Source organism: Bubalus kerabau, chromosome 10, assembly GCF_029407905.1.
Source record: "Bubalus kerabau isolate K-KA32 ecotype Philippines breed swamp buffalo chromosome 10, PCC_UOA_SB_1v2, whole genome shotgun sequence".
NCBI lineage: Eukaryota > Metazoa > Chordata > Mammalia > Artiodactyla > Bovidae > Bubalus > Bubalus kerabau.
Genome location: NC_073633.1, coordinates 56,216,008 through 56,239,223, shown reverse-complemented (window position 1 = coordinate 56,239,223; position 23,216 = coordinate 56,216,008). Strand labels below are relative to the sequence as shown.

At 36.4% G+C, this 23,216-nt stretch overlaps 1 protein-coding gene across 8 annotated transcripts in view; it reads left to right on the top strand.

Moving 5' to 3' along the window:
* Window positions 1-23,216, top strand: part of RNF111 (ring finger protein 111) — a 90,855-nt gene that overhangs the window by 18,489 nt on the left and 49,150 nt on the right. For all 8 annotated transcript variants that reach the window (XM_055537803.1, XM_055537800.1, XM_055537807.1 and 5 more), the window contains exon 2: window positions 18,330-19,228. In XM_055537803.1, the coding sequence (XP_055393778.1) occupies window positions 18,349-19,228 (880 nt within the window). In that variant the 5' untranslated portion in view covers window positions 18,330-18,348. The remainder of the gene's footprint in view (window positions 1-18,329; window positions 19,229-23,216) is intronic.

Sequence of the window (23,216 nt, the reverse complement as noted above, 5' to 3'; positions counted from 1 at the left end):
AGGTGAAAGTGGAGAGTGAAAAAGTTGGCTTAAAGCTCAACATTCAGAAAATGAAGATCATGGCATCCGGTCCCATCACTTCATGGGAAATGGATGGGGAAACAGTGGAAACGGTGTCAGACTGTATTTTTCTGGGCTCCAGAATCACTGCAGATGGTGACTGCAGCCATAAAATTAAAAGACGCTTACTCCTTGGAAGGAAAGTTATGACCAACCTAGATAGCATATTCAAAAGCAGAGACATTACTTTGCTAACAAAGTTTCGTCTAGTCAAGGCTATGGTTTTTCCTCTGGTCATGTATGGATGTAAGAGTTGGACTATGAAGAAGGCTGAGTGCCGAAGAATTGATGCTTTTGAAGTGTGGTGTTGGAGAAGACTCTTGAGAGTCCCTTGGACTGCAAGGAGATCCAACCAGTCCATTCTGAAGGAGATCAGCCCTGGGGTTTCTTTGGAAAGAATGATGCTAAAGCTGAAACTCCAGTACTTTGGCCAACTCATGTGAAGAGTTGACTCATTGGAAAAGACTCTGATGCTGGGAGGAATTGGGGGCACGAGGAGAAGGGGACGACAGAGGATGAGATGGCTGGATGGCATCACTGACTTGATGGATGTTCGTCTGAGTGAACTCTGGGAGTTGGTGATGGACAGGGAGGCCTGGCATGCTGTGATTCATGGGGTCACCAAGAGTCGGACACGACTGAGCAACTGATCTGATCTGATGTGATCTGATGTACATGTAATTTTCTCTGTCTTAAGCTTGCTATCTTGACTTTTTCTTTTCTTAGTGGTATTAATGGTATCTCTGAAGAGTAGAAGGTTTTTATTTTGATAAAGTCCAGTTTATCAGTTAAAATGTTTAGTCTTTTTTGTGATCTATGAAATCTTTGCCCGTGGTGTCATCATGTACATTTTCTGCCCATTTCTTTTTGAAGTGTTAGCTTTTTGGTTTAAGTCTGTGATCTGTTTGAGTTATTTTTTTTGTCTCATGTGAAGTAGAAGTTGAAAATTCCCCTATGTTATTCACTGGTTGTTCTACCACCATTTGTTGAAAAGACTCTCCTTCCCCATTGTCTTGGACCTGTTGTTGAAAATCATTTGATGATATGTGTGAGGCTATTTCTGAACTTTCCAGTCATCCATGTGCTAATAGCACTCTGTTTTGATACAGTTGGCTTTAATGTCATCTTGCTGTTTGTTTTCTACTTGTCCCATCTCTGTTCCTTTTTTCTGCCTATTTCATGGCTTCTTTTGACTTGAGTTTTTTGAGAGTCTGTCTTCAAGGAATAATAGTTTATTTCACGTATAATACAAGAAACTTACAATGGTTTATTCTTTTTGTTTCCGTCCTGTGCTTTGCACTATTATATTGACATACATTTTACTTTTGCATGTTATTAGTTTGGGGAGAATTTCTTTGTTGAAATTTGGGAGTGATGTCGAGAGAATTATCCTTGTGAAGTTGAGTATCGATGAGGAAGATGCTGGTAGAAGTCACTTTTTCTCTTTCTATTTTCATAAAAGTGACCACACAGTGATGATTTATGAAAATCATAAAAAGTTTAAATTTGATCAATTCAGAGCAGAAAACTTTGATATTTAAGGCCCCAAAAAAGGATGGTTATATCATATATTCTTTTTGTAGAACTAGACCAGAATTACAACTTGGAGCATTTGTAAGTGACTGTCTCTGAATTATGCAGTTATTGACTTTAGGGAAATTATTTGGTGAAAAATGTAAAAATTCCTCCCCTATGTTTTTAATCTATATATAAGGTAAACTTAGTTGTACTTTATATTAAAGTTTTTGCTTTTAAATAATTTTGCTCATCTCATTCTAAACTTTTATTTTCAGGTCTTTGTTATTCAGTTTATATGTAATTCTTTTTCAGCTTTGTGTCACTTGAGACTATGGTGAACATTCCATTTATGTTTTCATGTGAAATCATTGCTGAAAACAGCTTTTAGAATTCATGGTGTAGGCTAATTTTTAATTATACACCTCATTTTATGTTGCTGATTATTTGTACATTTCCAGACAAGTTTTGGGACTGTTCTTTATTCTGTTTTAACTTCTAAGTGTGTTCTAGCTTACCGTTCTTCTCTGCCTACTGAAGGGTAATGAAGTTGAGACTGCTGCCTGATGAGAGAGGTAGGGAGCTTAGTGTTACAGGTAGAGGTTAAAGGAGAACATAGGGCTTTAATTCTTGTGAGGTAGATTCCTTTGTCTCAGATTAAATTCACAAAACTTCTGGGAGAAATTTTGTAATTCTGTGGACCTTTGTCTCTTCTTTCATATGCTGATAAGTATCCCAAGAAGTCATCTTGGATTTCCCTGGTGGTTCAGTGTTTGAGAATCCACCTGCCAACGCAGGGTATATGGGTTCCATGCTGATGCGGGAAGATCCCACATGCTGCGTGGCAGCAAAGCCCATGTGCCACAACTACTGAACCTGAGCACTGCAGCTACTGAAGCCCTCGTACTTAGAGCTGATGGTCCGCAACAGGAGAAGTCGCCATGAGAAGCCCAAGCACTGCGATGAAAAGTAGCCCCATTCACCACAACTGGAGAAAATCTTTGTGCAGCACGGAAGACCCGGCACAGTCGTAAATAAGTAGATAAATAAATGAAGTCATGTTATTTTCTTCTTTTATTCTTAGCAGTATTAATAATTCTAGACATAATTGTTTGAAGTGAAATGCCATCTTTGAAGATAATATGCTGTCTTTCAGAAGATCATGTGTTGTCTTTCTGATCACTGGTTTTTAAAATTTTGTAGGTGTATTTCATCATTAAATATGTAGTTCATTCAGAGAACTTCTACTGTGGAAAATAGGGTAATCAAGTCTCATTTCTTCCCATTTCCCTTTTCCCTTTTATTCTTCTGAAAAACCTTCCTTGGTACAGCCTCCCCTTCAGAGTTGAATTAGATTTTACTTCAGTGTGTTTCAGTGCATACCTCCTTCATGACACTGTATTTTAATTACCTACTGATAGGTTTCTCTGTCTGCTGCACTTTTCTTGGGCTCCAAAATCACTTCAGATAGTGACTGTAGCCATGAAATTAAAAGATACTTGCTCCTTGGAAGAAAAGCTATGACAAACCTAGACAGCATATTAAAAAGCAGAGACATTACTTTGCCAACAAAGATCGGTACAGTCAAAGCTATGTTTTTCCAAAGTTTTTCCAGTAGTCATGTATGAATATGAGAGTTGGACCATAAAGAAATCTGAGCACTGAAGAATTGATGCTTTTGAACTGTGGTGTTGGAGAAGACTCTTGAGAGTCCATTGGACTGCAAGGAGATCAAACCCATCAATACTAAAGGAAATAATCCTGAATATTCATTGGAAGGACTGATGCTGATGCTGAAACTCCAATACTTTGACCACTTGGTGTGAAGAGCTGACTCATCAGAACAGACCCTGATGGTGGGAAAGATTGAAGGCAGAAGGAGAAGGGGACAACAGAGGATGAGATGGTTGGATGGCATCACTGACTCAATGGACATGAGTTTGAGCAAGCTCTGGGAGTTGGTGATGGACAGGGAAGCCTTATGTGCTTCAGTCCATGGAGTCGCAAAGAGTTGGACATGACTGAGCGACTGAACTGACTAAACTTCTTAAGGACAAGTCTATGCCTTATTTGTCTTTTGGGACAGTCTAGCACATTAAGATATTTAGGAGATGTTTATTGCATTGTGTATTTGTTTGCTATGCTTCCATAACAAAGTACCACATTCTGGGTGACTTAAACACCAAAAATCTATTTTGTCACAGTTCTGGAGAGTAGAAGTCCAAGAAAAAGTGTGTCTCTATGAGTGTTCAGATTTCCTCTTTTCATAAAGGACACTAGTCAAATTGGATTAGGGCCCACTCATAATGACCTCATTTAATCTTAATTGCTTCTAAAGAAGTAAAAGTGCCCTCTATATAGTCACATTTTGAGATACTGTGGGCTAGGATTTCAACATATGAATTTAGATGGGACACAGTTCAGTCCATAACACATGAATTCTTTGGTTTGGTATACATTCTAGCTGAAGAAGATTCATTATGATCTAATGCCAAACCAAGATTATCAAGGTTGGGACCAAAGATTTCCTAGTTTGCATAAGAAGAAATGGCTTAATTCTGGTGTTTTGTCTTAATGTAATTGTAGTATATATTTAATGATTAAGACACTGCAGTGTTTAGTACTTGGAAGTACTACCTAACTGTTCTCCTGTAATAATAAGTTTTCTTTCCTTTATTCTTTATATCACAAAAACATGATAAAACACACAGTCACACACAGTATATCAGATCAGATCAGTCGCTCAGTCGTGTTTGACTCTTTGCGACCCCATGAATCGCAACACGAAAGGCCTCCCTGTCCATCACCAGCTCCCAGAGTTCACTCAGACTCACGTCCATCGAGTCAGTGATGCCATCCAGCCATCTCATTCTCTGTCGTCCCCTTCTCCTCCTGCCCCCAATCCCTCCCAGTATCAGAGTCTTTTCCAATGAGTCAACTCTTCACATGAGGTGGCCAAAGTACTGGAGTTTCAGCTTTAGCATCATTCCTTCCAAAGAAATCCCAGGGCTGATCTCCTTCAGAATGGACTGGTTGGATCTCCTTGCAGTCCAAGGGACTCTCAAGAGTCTTCTCCAACACCACAGTTCGAAAGCATCAATTCTTCGGCACTCAACCTTCTTCACAGTCCAATTCTCACATCCATACATGACCAGAGGAAAAACCATAGCCTTGACTAGACAAACCTTTGTTGGCAAAGTAATGTCTCTGCTTTTGAATATGCTATATAGGTTGGTCATAACTTTCCTTCCAAGGAGTAAGCGTCTTTTAATTTCATGGCTGCAGTCACCATCTGCAGTGATTTTGGAGCCCCCAAAAATAAAGTCTGACACTGTTTCCACTGTTTGCCCATCCATTTCCCATGAAGTGATGGGACCAGATGCCATGATCTTCATTTTCTGAATGTTGAGCTTTAAGCCAACTTTTTCACTCTCCACTTTCACCTTCATCAAGAGGCTTTTTAGTTCCTCTTCACTTTCTGCCATAAGGGTGGTGTCATCTGCATATCTGAGGTTATTGATATTTTTCCTGGCAATCTTGATTCCAGCTTGTGTTTCTTCCAGTCCAGGGTTTCTCATGATGTACTCTGCATATAAGTTAAATAAGCAGGGTGACAATATACAGCCTTGACGTACTCCTTTTCCTATTTGGAGCCAGTCTGTTGTTCCATGTCCAGTTCTAACTGTTGCTTCCTGACCTGCATACAAATTTCTCAAGAGGCAGATCAGGTGGTCTGGTATTCCCATCTCTTTCAGAATTTTCCACAGCTTATTGTGATCCACACAGTCAAAGGCTTTGGCATAGTCAATAAAGCAGAAGTAGATGTTTTTCTGGAACTCTTGCTTTTTCCATGATCCAGCGGATGTTGGCAATTTGATCTCTGGTTCCTCCGCCTTTTCTAAAACCAGCTTGAACATCAGGAAGTTCACGGTTCACATATTGCTGAAGCCTGGCTTGGAGAATTTTGAGCATTACTTTACTAGCGTGTGAGATGAGTGCAATTGTGCGATAGTTTGAGCATTCTTTGGCATTGCCGTTCTTTGGGATTGGAGTGAAAACTGACCTTTTCCAGTCCTGTGGCCACTGCTGAGTTTTCCAAATTGGTTGGCGTATTGAGTGCAGCACTTTCACAGCATCATCTTTCAGGATTTGGAATAGCTCAACTGGAATTCCATCACCTCCACTAGCTTTGTTCGTAGTGATGCTTTCTAAGGCCCACTTGACTTCACATTCCAGGATGTCTGCCTCTAGGTCAGTGATCACACCATCGTGATTATCTGGGTTGTGAAGATCTTTTTTGTACAGTTTTTCTGTGTATTCTTGCTATCTCTTCTTAATATCTTCTGCTTCTGTTAGGTCCATACCATTTCTGTCCTTTATTGAGCCCATCTTTGCATGAAATGTTCCTTTGGTATCTCTGATATTCTTGAAGAGATCTCTAGTCTTTCCCATTCTGTTGTTTTCCTCTATTTCTTTGCATTGATCGCTGAAGAAGGCTTTCTTATCTCTTCTTGCTATTCTTTGGAACTCTGCATTCAGATGCTTATATCTTTCCTTTTCTCCTTTGCTTTTCGCTTCTCTCCTTTTCACAGCTATTTGTAAGGCCTCCCAGACAGCCATTTTGCTTTTTTGCATTTCTTTTCCATGGGGATGGTTTTGATTCCTGTCTCCTGTACAATGTCACGAACTTCTTTCCATAGTTCATCAGACACTCTATCTATCAGATCTAGGCCCTTAAATCTATTTCTCACTTCCACTGTATATATTTAATGATTAAGACACTGTAACATTTAGTGCTTGGAAGTACTACCTAGCTGTTCTCATGTGATATAATGAGTTTTCTTTCCTTTACTCTTTGTATCACAAAAGCATGTTAAAACACAGTCACACACACATCTGGGCACATGTGTTCTTTGTGTATATATTGATTGTTAATGTATGGTTTCTGAACATTTTAACCCAGAAGATACATTTATTAGTTAAAGTATTTGGCTTCCCTGGTGGGTCAGTGGTAAAGAATCCACCTGCAGTTCAGGAGACCTGGGTTTGATCCTGGGGTCTGGGAGATCCCCTGTAGAAGGAAATGACAACCCATTTCAGTATTCTTGGCTGAAGAATACCAGGGACAGAGGAGCCTGCCAGGCTGCAGTCCATGGAATCACCAAGAGTTGGAGAGTCGGATATGACTGAGAGGCTGAGCATGCACTTGGTAGTATCTATGTGTGTTGACTTTGTCTTCTCCTGTGGAGTCATAAAAAGCAGCTTTTCAAAAGTACTTCTAAGTGTTTTTTTAAAAGTTAGAAAGCTTTAAGGCATGCTTGTTGTAGGGCATCCAAATAGGGACGAATCATTAGGTTCTTCTGTTTTATTCTGAACTTAAAATGAACTCTCTGGATGCAAAAAGAAAGGATATCATCAAGAAACCTGCAATGGACAAAGAAGTGTGTTTGAGAACTTCTGCTTAAAGAAATTACAGTCTTCTTAGAGACTGTTCCTCTCCATCATTTTCATCCTTGTTGCTGTCATCATCAATAATATTTGTATTATTTTGCCGTAACTGCTGTTATTTCAGTCTTACCTTTCTTTTCCATAATGCTGAAATTTTTGGTAATGATTTGCAGACTGTCAGGGCAGTTAAAAGATTAGGAAGGTTGGAGCCTTTTTCCAAATTGCTTTTGCTGGACTTGGGTTCCAAGTAATGGAAATTGGAACTTTTAAATCTGTTTCTTCCTTGAAACTGTATTAAATATTTTAGAAAATGAATGGACCTGGATCATGCAAAGAGTTTATTGTTGAATTATCTTGGAAAACCTGATTTGAAATAGTAACTGTAGCTCTCTGAAAAGGTTTTAGAACAGCAGAGTTCATCCTTGTAACAGTTAAAGAGTCAGTGATACTCACAGGTTTTCTGAACTTTCCAATTTCTTGTCTTTTAAAAATTCTGTAGTTCAGCCTTTGTTCTCCTACTTATAGTTAGCAACTTAGATCTGAGGAATGATACCCACTAGGGATTAAAGTTTTTAAATAACAAAGCTGAATCTCTTTCCTTTTTTTCTATTTGGTTATTTTGCTCTCTGAATTTCTCAAAAAAAGACATTATAGATAGAAGTCACCTGTGTTTTCTTTATCAGTTGAAGAAACTTTGCATTTTATGAGTATAGTTTCATATTTTGAAGATATTTGTATTTTTAAAAACTTTATGCTTTTACCATTTTTGTGAATTTATTTGCAGTTTTTTTTGTACTATTGACATTGTCATCTTGTACATTTTCAATAAAAATTAAGATGATATTGTTAGTCACAGTTGACATGTAACCATGTTAACCATGGTAAGCAACTAAAAATTACCCATATTATTATAAATATGTCTGAAACATGCTGTATGCTTCTTTTATTGAGAATAGTCTGTCTTCTGGAGGGCTCAGAATCATGATTCAGAACATGAGCTTTTATTCTTTGGTCTATTTCAGTATTGCCCTCAGAATCTTTTTACATAAATAATGTTATTTAATCTAGACAAACTGCTGACTCTTTAGTTATTGGGACAAGTGCTTTAGTTCTTCTGTCTTTTAATTTTTAGGTGCTGCCACCAGTATTACATCTGTTAAATCCAAACAGTACTTATTAGTATTAGCTTATTAGCATTAAATATAAAATAATATAAAAGCTTATTAGTATTAAATATGAAATAATAGTTTCTGAATATTTAATTGCATGTGACCTTCCTGATAATTATTTTTAACCTTCATAGAATATTTTCCCTTTAGGTTCTGTTCTCAGGAGTTAAAGTTACTATAAATCTGACTTCCAAATAAATGGAGTATTTATTTCCGCTGTATAAAAAGAGAAAAGGGGAGTTATTTCAACAACATGATAAAACTTGATTTTATGCAAAGGAATTATAAGTTACTGAATTATAAAAGATACAGCAGATTTTAACATGAGTATTTGCTTGGGTGGGAGTATGAAGTTTAGGACCAAGTGTGGTATCAGCAAAAAACAGCATTCATTCCAAAATAGCATTATTCTGTAGTGTTCTACAGTTTGTGGTTCTGGCTCACTTGTTGAGCAGTGCTCTGAAAAAATGTTGAAGGCTTCAAGTTCATATTTTGGTATTTTGGCTCAAGTTTGGTTGATGCTGCATATGCAACCCTTTATTTGGTAAATAAGTTCTCCTTCCTTCACAAGACCCTGCACTCCTAAAACCACCTTTTGCCCCCACACTGCAAAGCCTTCTCCCTGGTCTCTTCTTTTCCTTGCACGTTTTTTATTGTTGTATCTTATTTATATTCTGCCCGCAGAACCATAAAGCCCATCATAGGTAGTGATTCTTGTGTATGCACTTTAACTGGTCATTGCATTTGCTTTTGACGTAGACTTGTAGCCATTCTGTAATTAATTGAATAACTGGGCAATTGAATAACTGTATCAGTGAGAAATTTTCATTTTTACTTTCTCAGCCTACCATCATTTGGATCCACCCTACCTATCTTAAATAGTATTTCCTGCTTCTCACAAGGATGTGCTCACTGCTTTGTTGAGGTTCTCTTCAGAGTCTTGCATAAGTCACAGTAATTTTTATTTTTGTATTTTTTATTTCTCCTTACTTCTTTGGCATCATTCAACATATATGACTGTTTATTCATAAGTAAAAGACCAAATCTCTTAAAATTACTGACAAAAATTAGTTCAAAATGTTAAATATGCTCCAGTGAAGATTTCAGATCTTATTTAGCAATATAGTTTAATTCTACATTTAGCTCTTGCATATTGTTAAATTTTGATAAGATATAAGGCAAGTTAAAGTAGATATCTTTCCACTTATAAAAAGTCTTTTTGTTGGCCTCTGTCACTTTAAAAAAATAAAGAATTCTCAAGTCACTGAGTTCCAATCGCCAAGGAAACCTGGAGGCCATTTGAAGTTCAGTTTTGGAAAGTGAAAGTTTAAATAATAGTAATCTCTAAGAGTGGTTTGTAAATTTGAAGCCTTTTGAAAGCTGACAGATTGATTACTTGAATGCAAGATTGTGGAGGTTTGTTTTCCTTGCACATTTTTTGGCTTTTTACTGATACTTTTCATTTAACTCAATAATAATAATTATCATGCTTTAATTGGTGAAAGATTTTGTGAAATGGTTTTATGATGGATTATTACTTTCCAAGCATGAAAATTTTCTTCATAGAGATAAGTTCAGAAACAACATGCCTAGGACTGTAGAGTAGTATCATTACCTAAAAAGGATAATCAACTCTCAAATTTGACAACTTCATTCAAATTTGCCAATAGTTAATTGCCATCTATCAGTTTCTGCCTTATTTTGTTATTAAATCGTCCAGGACAGGTGGTCATTTCTGGTCACTAAGGAGAAATTTTATGCTTAGCCAAGATTCTCATAAAAATCATACTATCATATATTTGATTTATATAGAAATCTGCTAATAACAAAGTTGTGTCCTAGTCTAGAGGAAAAATAGAATCTAGTCAGTTCTTATTTTTCACTCCTTTAAAAATTCTTGTACTTTGATTTCAAAAGTGGCAAATGATCATTTTATAAAAAATTCAAACCGTGCAGAAATCTATAACATAAAAACACATATGCTCCTAACCTGTGCTTTAAATCTCCATCCACAATTACAGTCCCAAACTAAGTGTGTATTTTTCTGTATTTTCTCCATGCATGTATAAACATAAGTTATTTTATAAAAAAGGAAAACATTTTAACAGACTTATTTGCAATCTGCTTTTAAAAAAACTATCGTACAGAGGCTGTTTCGTTTTCAAAGGCTGCATAGTAGATTATTTTATGCTTATGCCCTTAATTTTTAATTGATGTGTAGTTTATTGATAATACTTTGGTCTCAGGTGTACAACATAGTGGTTCAGTATTTTTATAGATCATACTGCATTTAAAGTTATTATAAAATAACTTTAAAATAATGGCTGTATTTCCCTGTGCTGTACAGTATATCCTTGTAGTTTATTTATTTTATACAGAGTAGTTTGTACCTTTTAATCCCCTATGCCTGTCTTGCTCTCCCTTCTTCCCTCTCCCGGCAGGTAATCATTACTTTGTTCTCTGTATCCGAGAGTCTTATTTCTATTTTATTATATTCACTCATTGTTTTATTTTTTAGGTTCTACATATAAGTGATAACAGAACATACCCTAATTTTGTCTTTGTTGTAAAATTATTGCTTGATTTTAAAAAAGGAAAAAAAAATTTGAGTTCAGATTTACCCTTTCACTTCTACCCTCCTCAGTTACACACATAGCCATACAGTTGCTGTTATTTTTAATTAAATGTTATTTGAAATTTCCAGTGAGCAAAATGATGAGAAACTGAATGTAGACAGTATGAATTTGAATTAATCTTAAGATAAAATTTTAAAAATTTATCTTCTATTTTGTAACAGAGCCAATTTGGAGTGTTTGCGTATTCAGAAATGTGGTATCTCTCCACTTATGAGGAGTGTGTTGTACAGTTCTATAGTTTATTGCATATAGGTCTTTTTTTGTTGATGCTTTCATTTTTTTCTTGATAGAATATATTTTATATAATAGGTAATTAGCAATATCTTTATATCTCACATTTCATGTTGTAATATGAATTCCAGAGTCCAAGCCAGCCATGTTAGACATTTGTGCATTGTACCCTGTAATTTGCAATACTGCCTTCCTAACCAGTTGAAACTGACTGCCAGATACTCTTCAGACTTGGCAGGATAGATCCACCCTTCATTTTGCTACTGACCATGATAATAACACAATCATGACTACAGCAGTAGACTCTTTATAATATATTGAACTCCACCCGGTTTGTACTGATAGGAGACCTAAATAGGTCCTAGCAGATTTTTTCTTTGATGACTAATATTTAGGGATTTTAGAGTACTTTAAACAAGACAAACAAGAAAATCATTAAGTTCACTGAGTAATAGAAACCTATTATTTGAAAGGCATTTTTCTTTTTCCAAAAGTAGTATGTCTTGTATTAGAAATTAGGGAGCTGAAGCATCTTGCTCCTCAGCTAATCCTGCATAGTAAAGGAGAGTTTCGAATATTTTTTTCTTAAATTTATTTTTTAATTGGAGGAAAATTGCTTTACAGTATTGTGCTGGTTTCTGCCATACAGTATCATAGGATTTTTAGCGTTCATAGGTTTTGTGCCAAAAAGCTTTGTCCTTTATTTCTATACTTTAAGGTTCTGTAGGAACAGATGATTTTATGCCTTTCTTTGACTCTGAGGATTTCATTTATTTTTAGTTATAAGGGGGGACCTTAAACATTGTGTACCTTATGGGTATAACTGCTGCTCTGAAACAGGAATAACAGCCATTATGCTAGGCACTGTGGTAGGTACTCTCATTTAACCCTTAAAGTGCTTTTACAAGGTCAATACTATTATTGTCCCAATTTTATAGAGGACAAACAGTGTAGTTTACCTAGGTTACACAGCTAGTCACAACCAGAGACTTGAATCCAGGTCTTTTTAGTACACAAATGAAAGCACTTAACTTTGGTTGACTACTCCTTTTTGTAAGTGACCCCACTTAAATGTGGATTACAAGCTTCCCTTTCACTCAGTATCTTTTGTTGTTCAGTTGCTAAGTTGCGTCCTACTCTTTGTAACACCATGGATCGCAGCACACCATGCTTCCCTGTCCTTCACTATCTCCTGCAGTTTGCTCAGACACATATCCATTGAGTTGATGATGTCATCCAACCATCTCATCCTCTGTCATCTCCTACCCTTGCTGCCTTCAGTCTTTCCCAGGATTAGGGTCTTTTTTAATGAGTTGGCTCTTTGCATCAAGTGGCCAAAGTATTGGAGCTTCAGCATCAGCTCTTCCAGTGAATATTCAGGGTTGATTTCCTCTAGGATTGACTGGTTTGATCTCCTTGCTGTCCAAGGGACTCTGAAGAGTCTTCTCCAGCATCACAATTTGAAAGCATCAATTCTTTGTCACTCAACCTTCTTCCTTTGGGCTTCCCTGATGACCCAGCTGGTAAAGAATCTGCCTGCAGTGCAGAAGACCTGGGTTCAGTCCCTGGGTTGGGAAGATCCCCTGGAGAAGGAAACATCTACCCACTCCAGTATTCTGGCCTGGAGAACTCCATGGACTATACAGAGGGTCTCATAGAGTCAGACATGACTGAGCGACTTTTACTTCAGCCTTCTTTATGGTCCTACTCTCACATTCGTACATGACTATTAGAAAAACCATAGTTTTCACTATATGGAGCTTTATCAGCAAAGTAATGTCTCTGCTTTTTAAAACGCTGTCTAGGTTTGTCATAGCTTGTCTTCCAAGGAGCAAGCGTCTTTTAATTTCATGGCTGCAGTCACCATCTGCAGTGATTTTGGAGCCCAAGAAAATAAAGTCTAACTGTTTCTATTGTTTCCCCATCTATTTGCCCATGAAATGATGGGACCAGATGCCATGATCTTTGTTTTTTGAATGTTGAGTTTTAAGCCAGCTTTTTGATTCTCCTCTTTTCACCTTCATCAAGAGGCTCTTTAGTTCCTCTTTGCTTTTTGCCATTAGAGTGGTATCATCTGCATATCTGAGGTTATTGATGTTTCTTCCAGCAGTCTTGCTTCCAGCACGAGCTTCATCCAGCCCAGCATTTCACATGATGTACTCTGACTTCCCTGGTGGCTTAGAGGGTAAAGCATCTACCTGCAAATGCGGGAGACCTGGGTTTGATCCCTGGGTCAGGGAAGATCCCCTGGAGAAGGAAATGGCAACCCACTCCAGTACTCTTGCCTGGAAAATACCATGAACGGAGAAGCCTGGTAGGCCACAGTCCATGGGGTCCCAAAGAGTTGGACATGACTGAGCGACTTCACTTTCACTTTCTTTTCACTCTTCTAATAAGATAAATAAGCGGGCTGACAATATACATCCTTGACATACAGCCTTGGCATACTCTGTTGTTCCATGTCTGGTTCTAACTGTTGCTTTTTGACCTGCATACAGGTTTCTCAGGAGGCAGGTAAGGGGTCTGGTATTCCTATCTCTTTAAGAATATTCCAGTTTGTTGTGATCCACACAAAGGCTTTAGCATAGTCAGTGAAGCAGAAGTAGATGTTTTTCTGGAATTCTCTTGCTTTTTCTGTGATCCAGTGCATGTTGACAATTTGATCTCTGGTTCCTCAATTTGATCTCAGTATTCTTTGAGTATATCTTTTTCCTTAATATTTTCCCAAAGTTCTTAAATTCGCTATAACTTTTTTGGTTATTATTGTAATGCCTTTATTTCCTCTCGCTTCCTAGAATATTTTGGAGATATAAAATATCTTTGTGTTGAAATGTTCCTCTTGGTGGTTTGGTTAGTTGGCTAGTTCTCTACCCTAAGTCATTTGAGGTCAAGTTTGTACTGGGAGGGTGGGGCACAAGACTTTTGCATTCACAGAGTAAGCCTTAGATGAGATAGACAGACCATGTGAACTCTAAATGTAAACTTGGTGCTCTCTGTGCTTCCTGCTTCCTCTTTACCCTTTCAGGGGAGATAGTGATCTTGAGCAGATTTGTCTGACAGTTCTAAACTCCATTGTCCTGTATCTTCATTATCCTATATCTTCTTTCCTTTTTTTTTCCATTTAATTATATGAAAGGGGCTTCTGGGCTTCCCTGATAGCTCAGTGGGTAAAGAATCCTGCAATGCAGGAGGCCCCAGTTCAGTTTCTGGGTCAGGAATATCCACTGGAGAAGGGTTAGGCTACCCACTCCAGTATTCTTGGGTTTCCCTTGTGGTTCAGCTCGTAAAGAATCTGCCTGCACTGCGAGAGACCTGGGTTGGGAAGATCCCCTGGAGAAGGGAAAGGCTACCCACTCCAATATTCTGGCCTGGAGAATTCCATAGACTGTAAAGTCCATGGGGTCACAAAGAGTCGGACATGACTGAGCGACTTTCGCTTTCACATATGAAAGAAAATAAAGAGCAAACTTGTTTCTAGTTCATTTTCTGAAAACTTCTAAAACTTTAATAGAAAATTCAAAATTATCTTATTTATTCCTTTTAAAATCTGTTCCTTTAGAGTTCTGTAAAATTATTTTTATTTAAAAATTTAAAATATTGTGTTAATCATAAAAAAGTGTATTTATCATTGGTAGTGAAGTTTCATACCAAAAATGATGACTCTTTCTAAACTTTATCACTGTATTGAAGTAACAGTTCCTGAAAGTTGTATTGATAAAGTTAGTGGATTTTTGCCCCCATTATTAAACTTACACCGTCACATAAACTTAATTTATAATGTAAAAATATATAAACTTAATTTATAATGTAAATGTAAAAAAACTTAATTTATAATGTAAATCCTAGCCCTAATTTTTAGTTTTGAAAGTTAGCCTTTTTAGCTGTTATCTTCTTTCATGCACGATTTACTACTCATTCTGTATCCCAAACTAATATCAGGCGTAATTGGTATGCTTCTGTTATGAATAGCAGTAAAATGATTGAATCAAACCAGTACAAAGAACTAGTATTATGGTTTCAGTATTGAAACACTGTATAATGTCAAACCATTCACAATAGGGCCAAGGAACTAGATCTCTCTAGTACCAAATTACCTTTATAAATTAGATCAACCAATAATTTTTACAGAAATAAAATGCTAGATGGTAATCTTATTAAATAGCAAGTAGTTCAGAGCATTCTTTATTGATCCTTTGTGTCAATTTTGTTGCTTTTTTAGTTAAAAAATATAGAATTGATATTTATTTCTTTTAACGACCTTGCTCCCCTTCTTTTTCTTAGTTCAAAGTAGAGCATACATTTGTACTCAGGAACATAATATGGGATGTTAATATTGCATCTAAGGACTGGGTGACAGTGGAGAGAACAGTTACTGGCATACAAATGCACATACCACATGCTGCACCATGCTTGCTTCTCTCCCTTACTCCACACTTCTCTCCCTTACTCCCTTCCCACCTTGAATTGGGCAGACAAAATTCACCAAAAATCAGAGCAGAGTTAACATAAAGAGTTCATTATTTTGGCCTCGAGGCATAAACTAATGGAAAAGAAATTGAATTTAGTAAATTATGCTGTGAATCATTTCTTTGTAAATTCTCTTATGGATTCCTGTTCTCAGAATTTATCTTGTTCTTTGGCAGATTTTTATTGCCTCTCAGGATCTGCTTTACCAAGACCCAGAGGGTGATCGTAATGATCTGATGCCTTCTTAATTATGGCTTTACTTTTTGACAACAGCTTTATTGAGATATAATTCACATACGATACACATCTCACTTTAAGTGTACTGAACTCAGTGGTTTTTAGCATATTCACTGAGTTGAACAATCATCAAAGGAGTCTTTAAATAAGTGGTCTTCTATGACTTTTTTTTAGTGTCGTGTTTTTGAGGTCCGTATAATGTTGTAAAGTGAATCAGTACTTTATTTCTTTTGATGATTGAGTGTTAATCAGTTTTGTGGACTTACTTATTCATCAGTTGATGGACATTTGTTAACACTTTTTGGCTCTTGTGAGTGGCTATAATGGTACTATTAATATTTGTGTATAAAGTTTTGTGTGGATATATATTTTTATTTCTCTTGGGTTATGCCTTGGAGTGGAAGTGCTGGATCATATGATAACTCTGTGTTTAATCTTTTGAGGAACTGCCAGACTACTTTTCCAAAGTATATGTACCATTTTACATTCCCACCAGCAATGTGTGAGGGTTCCAGTTTCTTTACTTCCTTGTCAACATTTGTTATTATCTGTAGTTTTTTTTTGGTAGCTCTCCTAATGGGACCTGCTTGAATCATGAATCACATATACCTGTGCCTTACTGTGACTTGTTTTTCTTCCATTTAATTATGGTGATCCTTGTACGACTGGCTGCCTCTTACAGTTTGCTCATTGCTCTACACATATGTAAACCCATCTTTTGTTCCTCCTTATACTGCTGATCCTGCTAAAGTCCAGACAGGGCTTGATGACTGATCTTGGATACAACACTACCTGCCCTTGAAGAAGATAGAGATTTTGATAGCTTCGTATAGAAATAGGTTGTTTCAATTTTTAATCACTGTCATCTCTTCATCTGTTTGATAATAATTACAAACAAAAACATATACCTGTGATGTTGTTTATTTCTGTAACTGTCAATTGTGGAGAAGAAAAATCTTGCTACTAAATATCTATCTTGTTTTCCTCTTTTTTCTGGAAGTAGTTTACAAAGTGGGTGTTAAGTACACAAATCATCTGTGGTGTTAGAAGTTAGGACAGTGGTTAAAACTCTTGGTGGGTGCAGTGACTGGAAGGGGATTTCTGGAATGCTAGTTATCTTATGTTTCTTGATCTTGGAGCTAGTTACATAAGTGTGTGAGAATTCATTGGCTGTAAACTTAGAATACATGTATTTTTGTTATACGTCAATAAAATCTTGTTAAAATTGTTAACATTGCTTAAATCATTTTTAGCACTAGTAAAGGTCTTCATTTGTCTTATTAACTACCTTTTAAATGTGTATATTTCTGTTTTTAAAAATTTATTTATTTTCAATTGAAGGATAATTGTTTGACAATATTGTGTTGGTTTCTGCTATAATCAACATGAATCAACCATAGGCATACATATGTCCCCTCCCTCTTGAACCTCCTTCCCATCTCCCATCCCAAGAATTTATTCCATTTTGAGTCATGATATTTAATACCTTACATTATCACCATTCTTGTATATACACTGTTTTGGTGTAGATGTTTTAATTTCAGGTTCTCTTGTTAGGGCTTCCCAGATGTGCAGCTCATAATTTTAGAGATACAGTGATTTAGGTTTTTACATTGGCTGTAGAGTTTGATTTTTATGTTCTGCTGTGTTGCTTTAATTGAGTGATCTGAAGCAACTCAGTCTTGGCTTTTTTCTTTCTATATGTATCTATCTAAAACTTCATGAAATGTAGTAGTTGTGCCTACTGTCTGTTGGTGAGTTGAGTCTCATTAAGAGACTAGAGTAGTGTGAAGGAAAGAACCATGAAAGAGAAGCTATATTTATATTCATTATTTATAGTAATCCATCTATCACAGTAACCATCAAGATGTACAGAAAGTACTTGATATAATTATCACTTTAAAATGTGATACCAAAAGAAAAACATTATTGACTAATCAAAGTCTTTTGAATTCTGATCTTTTTATCTGTTTTTACTATAATAGGTTTTGGAGAAGTTGTTTGATTTCGACCAAATACATTATGCTGCTGATGTTAGGAAGATACAATAAGATCAGCTTTTTGATTAATATAAGTTTTGAAGTAGACTTACATTCTATGTTCTATGATCTTTACTCTGTTTCTAAAAATTGGATCCTTAAGAGTTATCAGAGAAAAAGGACTTGTTATAGCCATTTTATATCCTGATGAGAAAAAGGCATTTCTGCCCTATTACAGGAATATTCGTGCTTCCCAATTGACGCTTGTGATAGAGAACCTGCCTGCCAATGTAGGAGATTTGAGAGACGTGGGTTCGATCCCTAGGTTGGAAAGATCCTTGGAGGAGGGCATGGCAGCCTACTCCAGTATCTTTGCCTGGAGAATCCCATGGACAGAGGAGCCTGATGGGCTATGGTCCATGGAATCACAAAGAGTCGGAGAGTCAGACATGATTGAAGCGACTTAGCACACACGCACAGGAATATTCTCAGTGAAATATGAGAACTCTTTAAATAATATATAATAAAATAAAATAATATAATAAAACACATTGACAATCTTTTAAATATCATGTTGTGTCTTCTAGGCCTTCCTTAAAGTTTCCCATGTCTCAATGGACTCCTGAATATAACAAGCTGTATACCTTAAAAGTGGATATGAAGAGTGAGATTCCTTCTGATGCACCAAAGACACAGGAGAGTCTGAAAGGGATCCTCTTGCATCCAGAGCCCATCGGGGCAGCCAAAAGTTTTCCTGCTGGAGTTGAGATGATTAATAGTAAAGTGGGGAATGAATTCTCTCATTTGTGTGATGATTCTCAAAAACAAGAGAAGGACATGAATGGTAACCAACAAGAGCAAGAAAAAAGTGTTGTTGTGAGGAAGAAACGCAAAAGCCAGCAGGCTGGCCCTTCATACATGCAAAATTGTGCTAAAGAGAACCAGGGAATATTAGGATTGAGACAACACTTAGAAACACCAAGTGATGAAGATAATGATTCCTCTTTTAGTGATTGTCTTTCTTCTCCTTCATCTAGTCTACATTTTGGAGATTCTGATACTGTGACTTCGGATGAGGATAAAGAAGTCTCTGTAAGACATTCCCAGGCAATTTTGAGTGCTAAAAGTAGAACTCATAGTTCACGGTCCCATAAGTGGCCTCGGACTGAGACAGAATCCGTTTCAGGATTGTTAATGAAAAGACCCTGTTTTCATAGCAGTTCATTAAGGAGACTTCCATGCAGAAAGAGATTTGTGAAAAATAATTCCTCCCAGAGGACACAGAAACAAAAAGAGAGGATATTAATGCAGAGGAAAAAACGAGAAGTGTTAGCCCGAAGAAAATATGCGTTGCTCCCCAGTTCTAGTAGTTCCAGTGAGAATGACCTCAGCAGTGAATCCTCTTCCAGCTCATCAACTGAAGGAGAAGAAGATTTGTTTGTTTCTACCAGTGAAAACCACCAAAACAATCCAACTGTTGCCTCAGGTAAAAATTTTGTTCCTTAAATTTAGTATAGCATGGAAGCTATTGCATTGTGTTTGTCCTTATTTTCTTCTACATTTGGTGATTTCATTATATTTAAAAGGAATATGAGGCTCTATTAACTTTTATGTTTAAGCTGTATAAATAACCAACTTTATTTAGCCATGACCCCTCTTCTGAGATGCAAATGTTGAAATTTTCTAAAATTTTAAATAGAAAATTGTATATTTTTCTATTTTTCTGATGAAAATGAAGCAACAGATTTTACTGAGTGTTGTTTTGAAAAAATTTGCATTTTATACATATCAGATTATATTTTATGAATTGTTGATTTATGGTACAGTTTCTTTTTGTTTTTTCCTGTAGTGCATCTTTAATATGTTTACCTTTTATGAGTGCCTTTTTAGATAGCTATGTGACAGATTTCTTTTACATTCAGCCACAGTAGGGACAATTCTGGTCACTAAAAAAGACACTTATTTTTCCTTACGTACTCTATTCTTACTGTTTACTATTCTTTTGTCATATTCTTTATAACCAAAAAATAATTTCAAGCATTTGAGAGGTAGCTTTTATTGTGATACAGGAACACAAACTTTTAATCCTGACAGTGCTCAGTCAAGCCTGTGATTAGTCAGTTAAAAATGGGTTAATCATTAGCTAGAGTGCACCCCTCACCACAGTAAATGTTACATTTAATTGGAATAAGTTTATGTATAGTCTCTGAAGTGTATGTTACATACAAACCATTTTTACACTTCATAGTCACTTAAGGTAGTTTGATGAAGTGAGCATTGAAGAGTGAAGTCTGAACTGAGGTAAAAGATTACTTTCTTGTGAAAGTATAAGGAAAACGGGATTTGAGAGAGCTTGATTTTTATGGGGCAAAGATCATGGTTTCCAATTACTGGCAGAACTTTCCCAGTCTTTGCCTGGTGTCTTCCTGTTGAGGGCAAAGCCTACTAGCCTTCTCTGCAGATGACCATTTCTCCCCCTTCTCTCCATCTATATGGGTCCCTTCCTTTTTTGAGACTCCCTTTCCTCTTCCATGTTTATTTTTCTATCCTTGCCAGAACACTGAAATCAGCAACTTTGTACTTAATTTTAGTCTGAGCTATGGTTAGTTCATTTTTTTTAAACCTACCTAAATACTTGTTTTTAAAAAAATTCATTGAGATCACCTGAAAGAAGGTTACAGCAGCCTTTCCTTGAAATTTCTTGAGAAAGAGGGAAGTGATAATAGGAATTGTCCTGCTTAAATGTCACATTTTACATTTTCTCAGGTAATTGGAATGTGAAGACTAGTTTGGAGAGTAGGAGCAACATAATCTAGTGTCTGCTTGAAATTAGTGAGACAGCATGGTTGGTTATGTAAAGCAGAAGTTGCAAGGAACTGGTATTTGTAAGGAAGCATAAGAATAGAGTAAATGTAGGTCTGGATCAGTGTCTTTATCTAGGAAGAAAGGAGTTCGTATACCCTCAAATATTCAAGATAAATTCAAACTCTAATTCATTTAAAAATCTTGTTTAGTACTGTTGTAGCATGTGGGTTTTTAAACTTTCTTGTAAGAATTACATTATTTTCAAACATTACCCTTAATGGTTTGTCTCTGAAACGACAGATCCAAAAGTTGAAGCCAAGTACTCACACTGATGTTTTCTCGTTTCTAGACCAGAATTTTGTTTTATATTAGTTTTTAATAATAATATTCATTTGGTGTGAAATTTTAAAAGTTCCAAGAAAGTATAAAGTAAAAAGTAAGTTTACCTCTTTTTAGGTTCCAGCCTTGCTACCCAAAAGTAATCAGTTAGCAGTTTCTTACTTCCTTCAGAAAATGTGGAAGTATATATAAATATAGATAAGTAATGTGGGTTTTAAAAATATCAGTATGTATAGTCACTTCTTTAAAAAAGAAAAAAAGCTGCATAGTATTCCCTTTGTATACGTGGTCCACAGTTTATTTAATCAACTTATTTTTGTTGATATTTGCTACATTCATCAGTATTCAGCATTCTGAATGCATTTTTTACATGTCTAAGTAAGCATATCTTAAGGAATAATTTGAGAAGTATATCACAGGGTATATGCATTTTAAAATTTGGTAGCAATTGTTGCCAGGATGCCCTCCAAGGAGTTTGCCTCAAGTTCTTCACGGCCCAACAGTGGAGGATATCATGATAGTAAAAATACCTAGTATTGGGGACTTCCTGGTAGTCCCATGGTTGGGATTCCGCCTGCCAATGCAGGGGACACGGGTTCAATCCCTGGTCCAGTAAGATCACACATGCCATGGAACAGCTAAGCCGTGAGCCACAGCTACTGAGCCTGCAAGCCGCAGCTACTTAAGCCCAGGGCCCAGAGCCCATGCTCTGCAACAAGAGAAGCCACTGCCATGCGGAGCCTGTGCAGCACAACAAAGAGAAGCCGCCTACTTCCCACTGCTAGAGAAAGCTCATGTGTAACAATGAATTTAGACCCAGTGTAGTCCAAATAAATAAAGTTTTTAAAAATACCTAGTATTTGTTGGGTATTTACTCTGTGCTGGTAATGTTCTGGGCTTCCCAGATGGCACTAGTGGTAAAGAACCTGCCGGCCAGTATTGGAGATATAAGAGGTGTGGGTTTGATCCCTGGGTCAGGAAGATTCCCCTGGAGAAGGGTATGGCAACATACTCCAGTATTTTTGCCTGGAGAATCCCATGGACAGAGGAGCCTAGTGGGCTATAGTCCATAGGATCACAGAGTTGGACATGATTGAAGCAACTTAGCACGCATGCACAGTAATGTTTTAAGTGCTTTGTATGTGTTCTCATTTAATCCTCCCACTCTTTGGAGGTAGATTCTGTCATTATCATCTTCATATCATAGAGAAACATTTAGAAAACCATTGTAGAATAATTTATATACAGAATAGTTAAATATTGATGGGACTTAGCTATATTGTCAAACTTTTTTCCTTTTTTCCACTTTATTGTATTTTTTTATTAATCTTTATTTTCTAACTTTTTATTTTGTATTGGTGTATAGCCGATTAACAGTGTTATGATAGTTTCAGGTGAACAGCGAATGGTGTATTGTCAAAAAATTTTTAGCCCTCTCAAAAAATTGCCTTCTTTAGATTCTTTGAGGTAGGGTTTTCTTCTAGATGTATTTTTAGTGCTGGCTTTTTGACTCCAGGTCTAGTGTGTTTTAGTGTGTGTAAATGATTAGGGGAGGATTTATCTACTGAACTTTAGTAATATGATTTGTAATGTGGATGGGCATTATCTGGAGTACTCGGACAACTTTTTCATAATGCTGTTCATCAGCGCTTATTGATTATTACTGTAGTGAACTGATGGAAAGAATGTTTTACATGTTAAGTCTTTTGTTTAACCTTCAAACTCTCTAAGGCAAAACTGTTGTAGATAATTAAAGGGTTTTGCCAGATTACCAAGAATGAGTTATTTAAGTCAGTACTTTATATTGTATAACAAATTAGTTCATATGTAGTCAGCAGATTTCTGTGTAATCCCTGTTTGACTTTTGCTTTATCATTATTGTCTTTTAAATTTATTAGAGCTCTCTATTCAAGCCTAGAAAGCCAAAATTATACACAACTTGAGTTGCTGGACATTGAGTTATTTCCCTTTGCCAACTGGGTAGAGAATTTATGTATCCTGTTTTGTTCTCAATATTTGCCAAGAACTTCATATGTTTTAAAATAACCTAGTGGCAGCTAAGTTTCAGAGAGCTATTACTCAGTGTGCCTTCTCTGAACTGCTGTTTAAATTTTTATTATATAATACTATAGGCTTTGGTTTCTCCCAATTAATTGTACTTTTGAGGATCTCCTTATTTTACTAAATTTAAATTAAATATCTATAGATTATATTTCCTCCAGACTTGAAGGAAATGTAAATACCATGTATGTCCCCAAATAAGAGAGCTAGAATATGTCAGCCCACTTTCCTACTGAGGAGAAAAAAAAAGTTTTGAATCTCTTGAAATA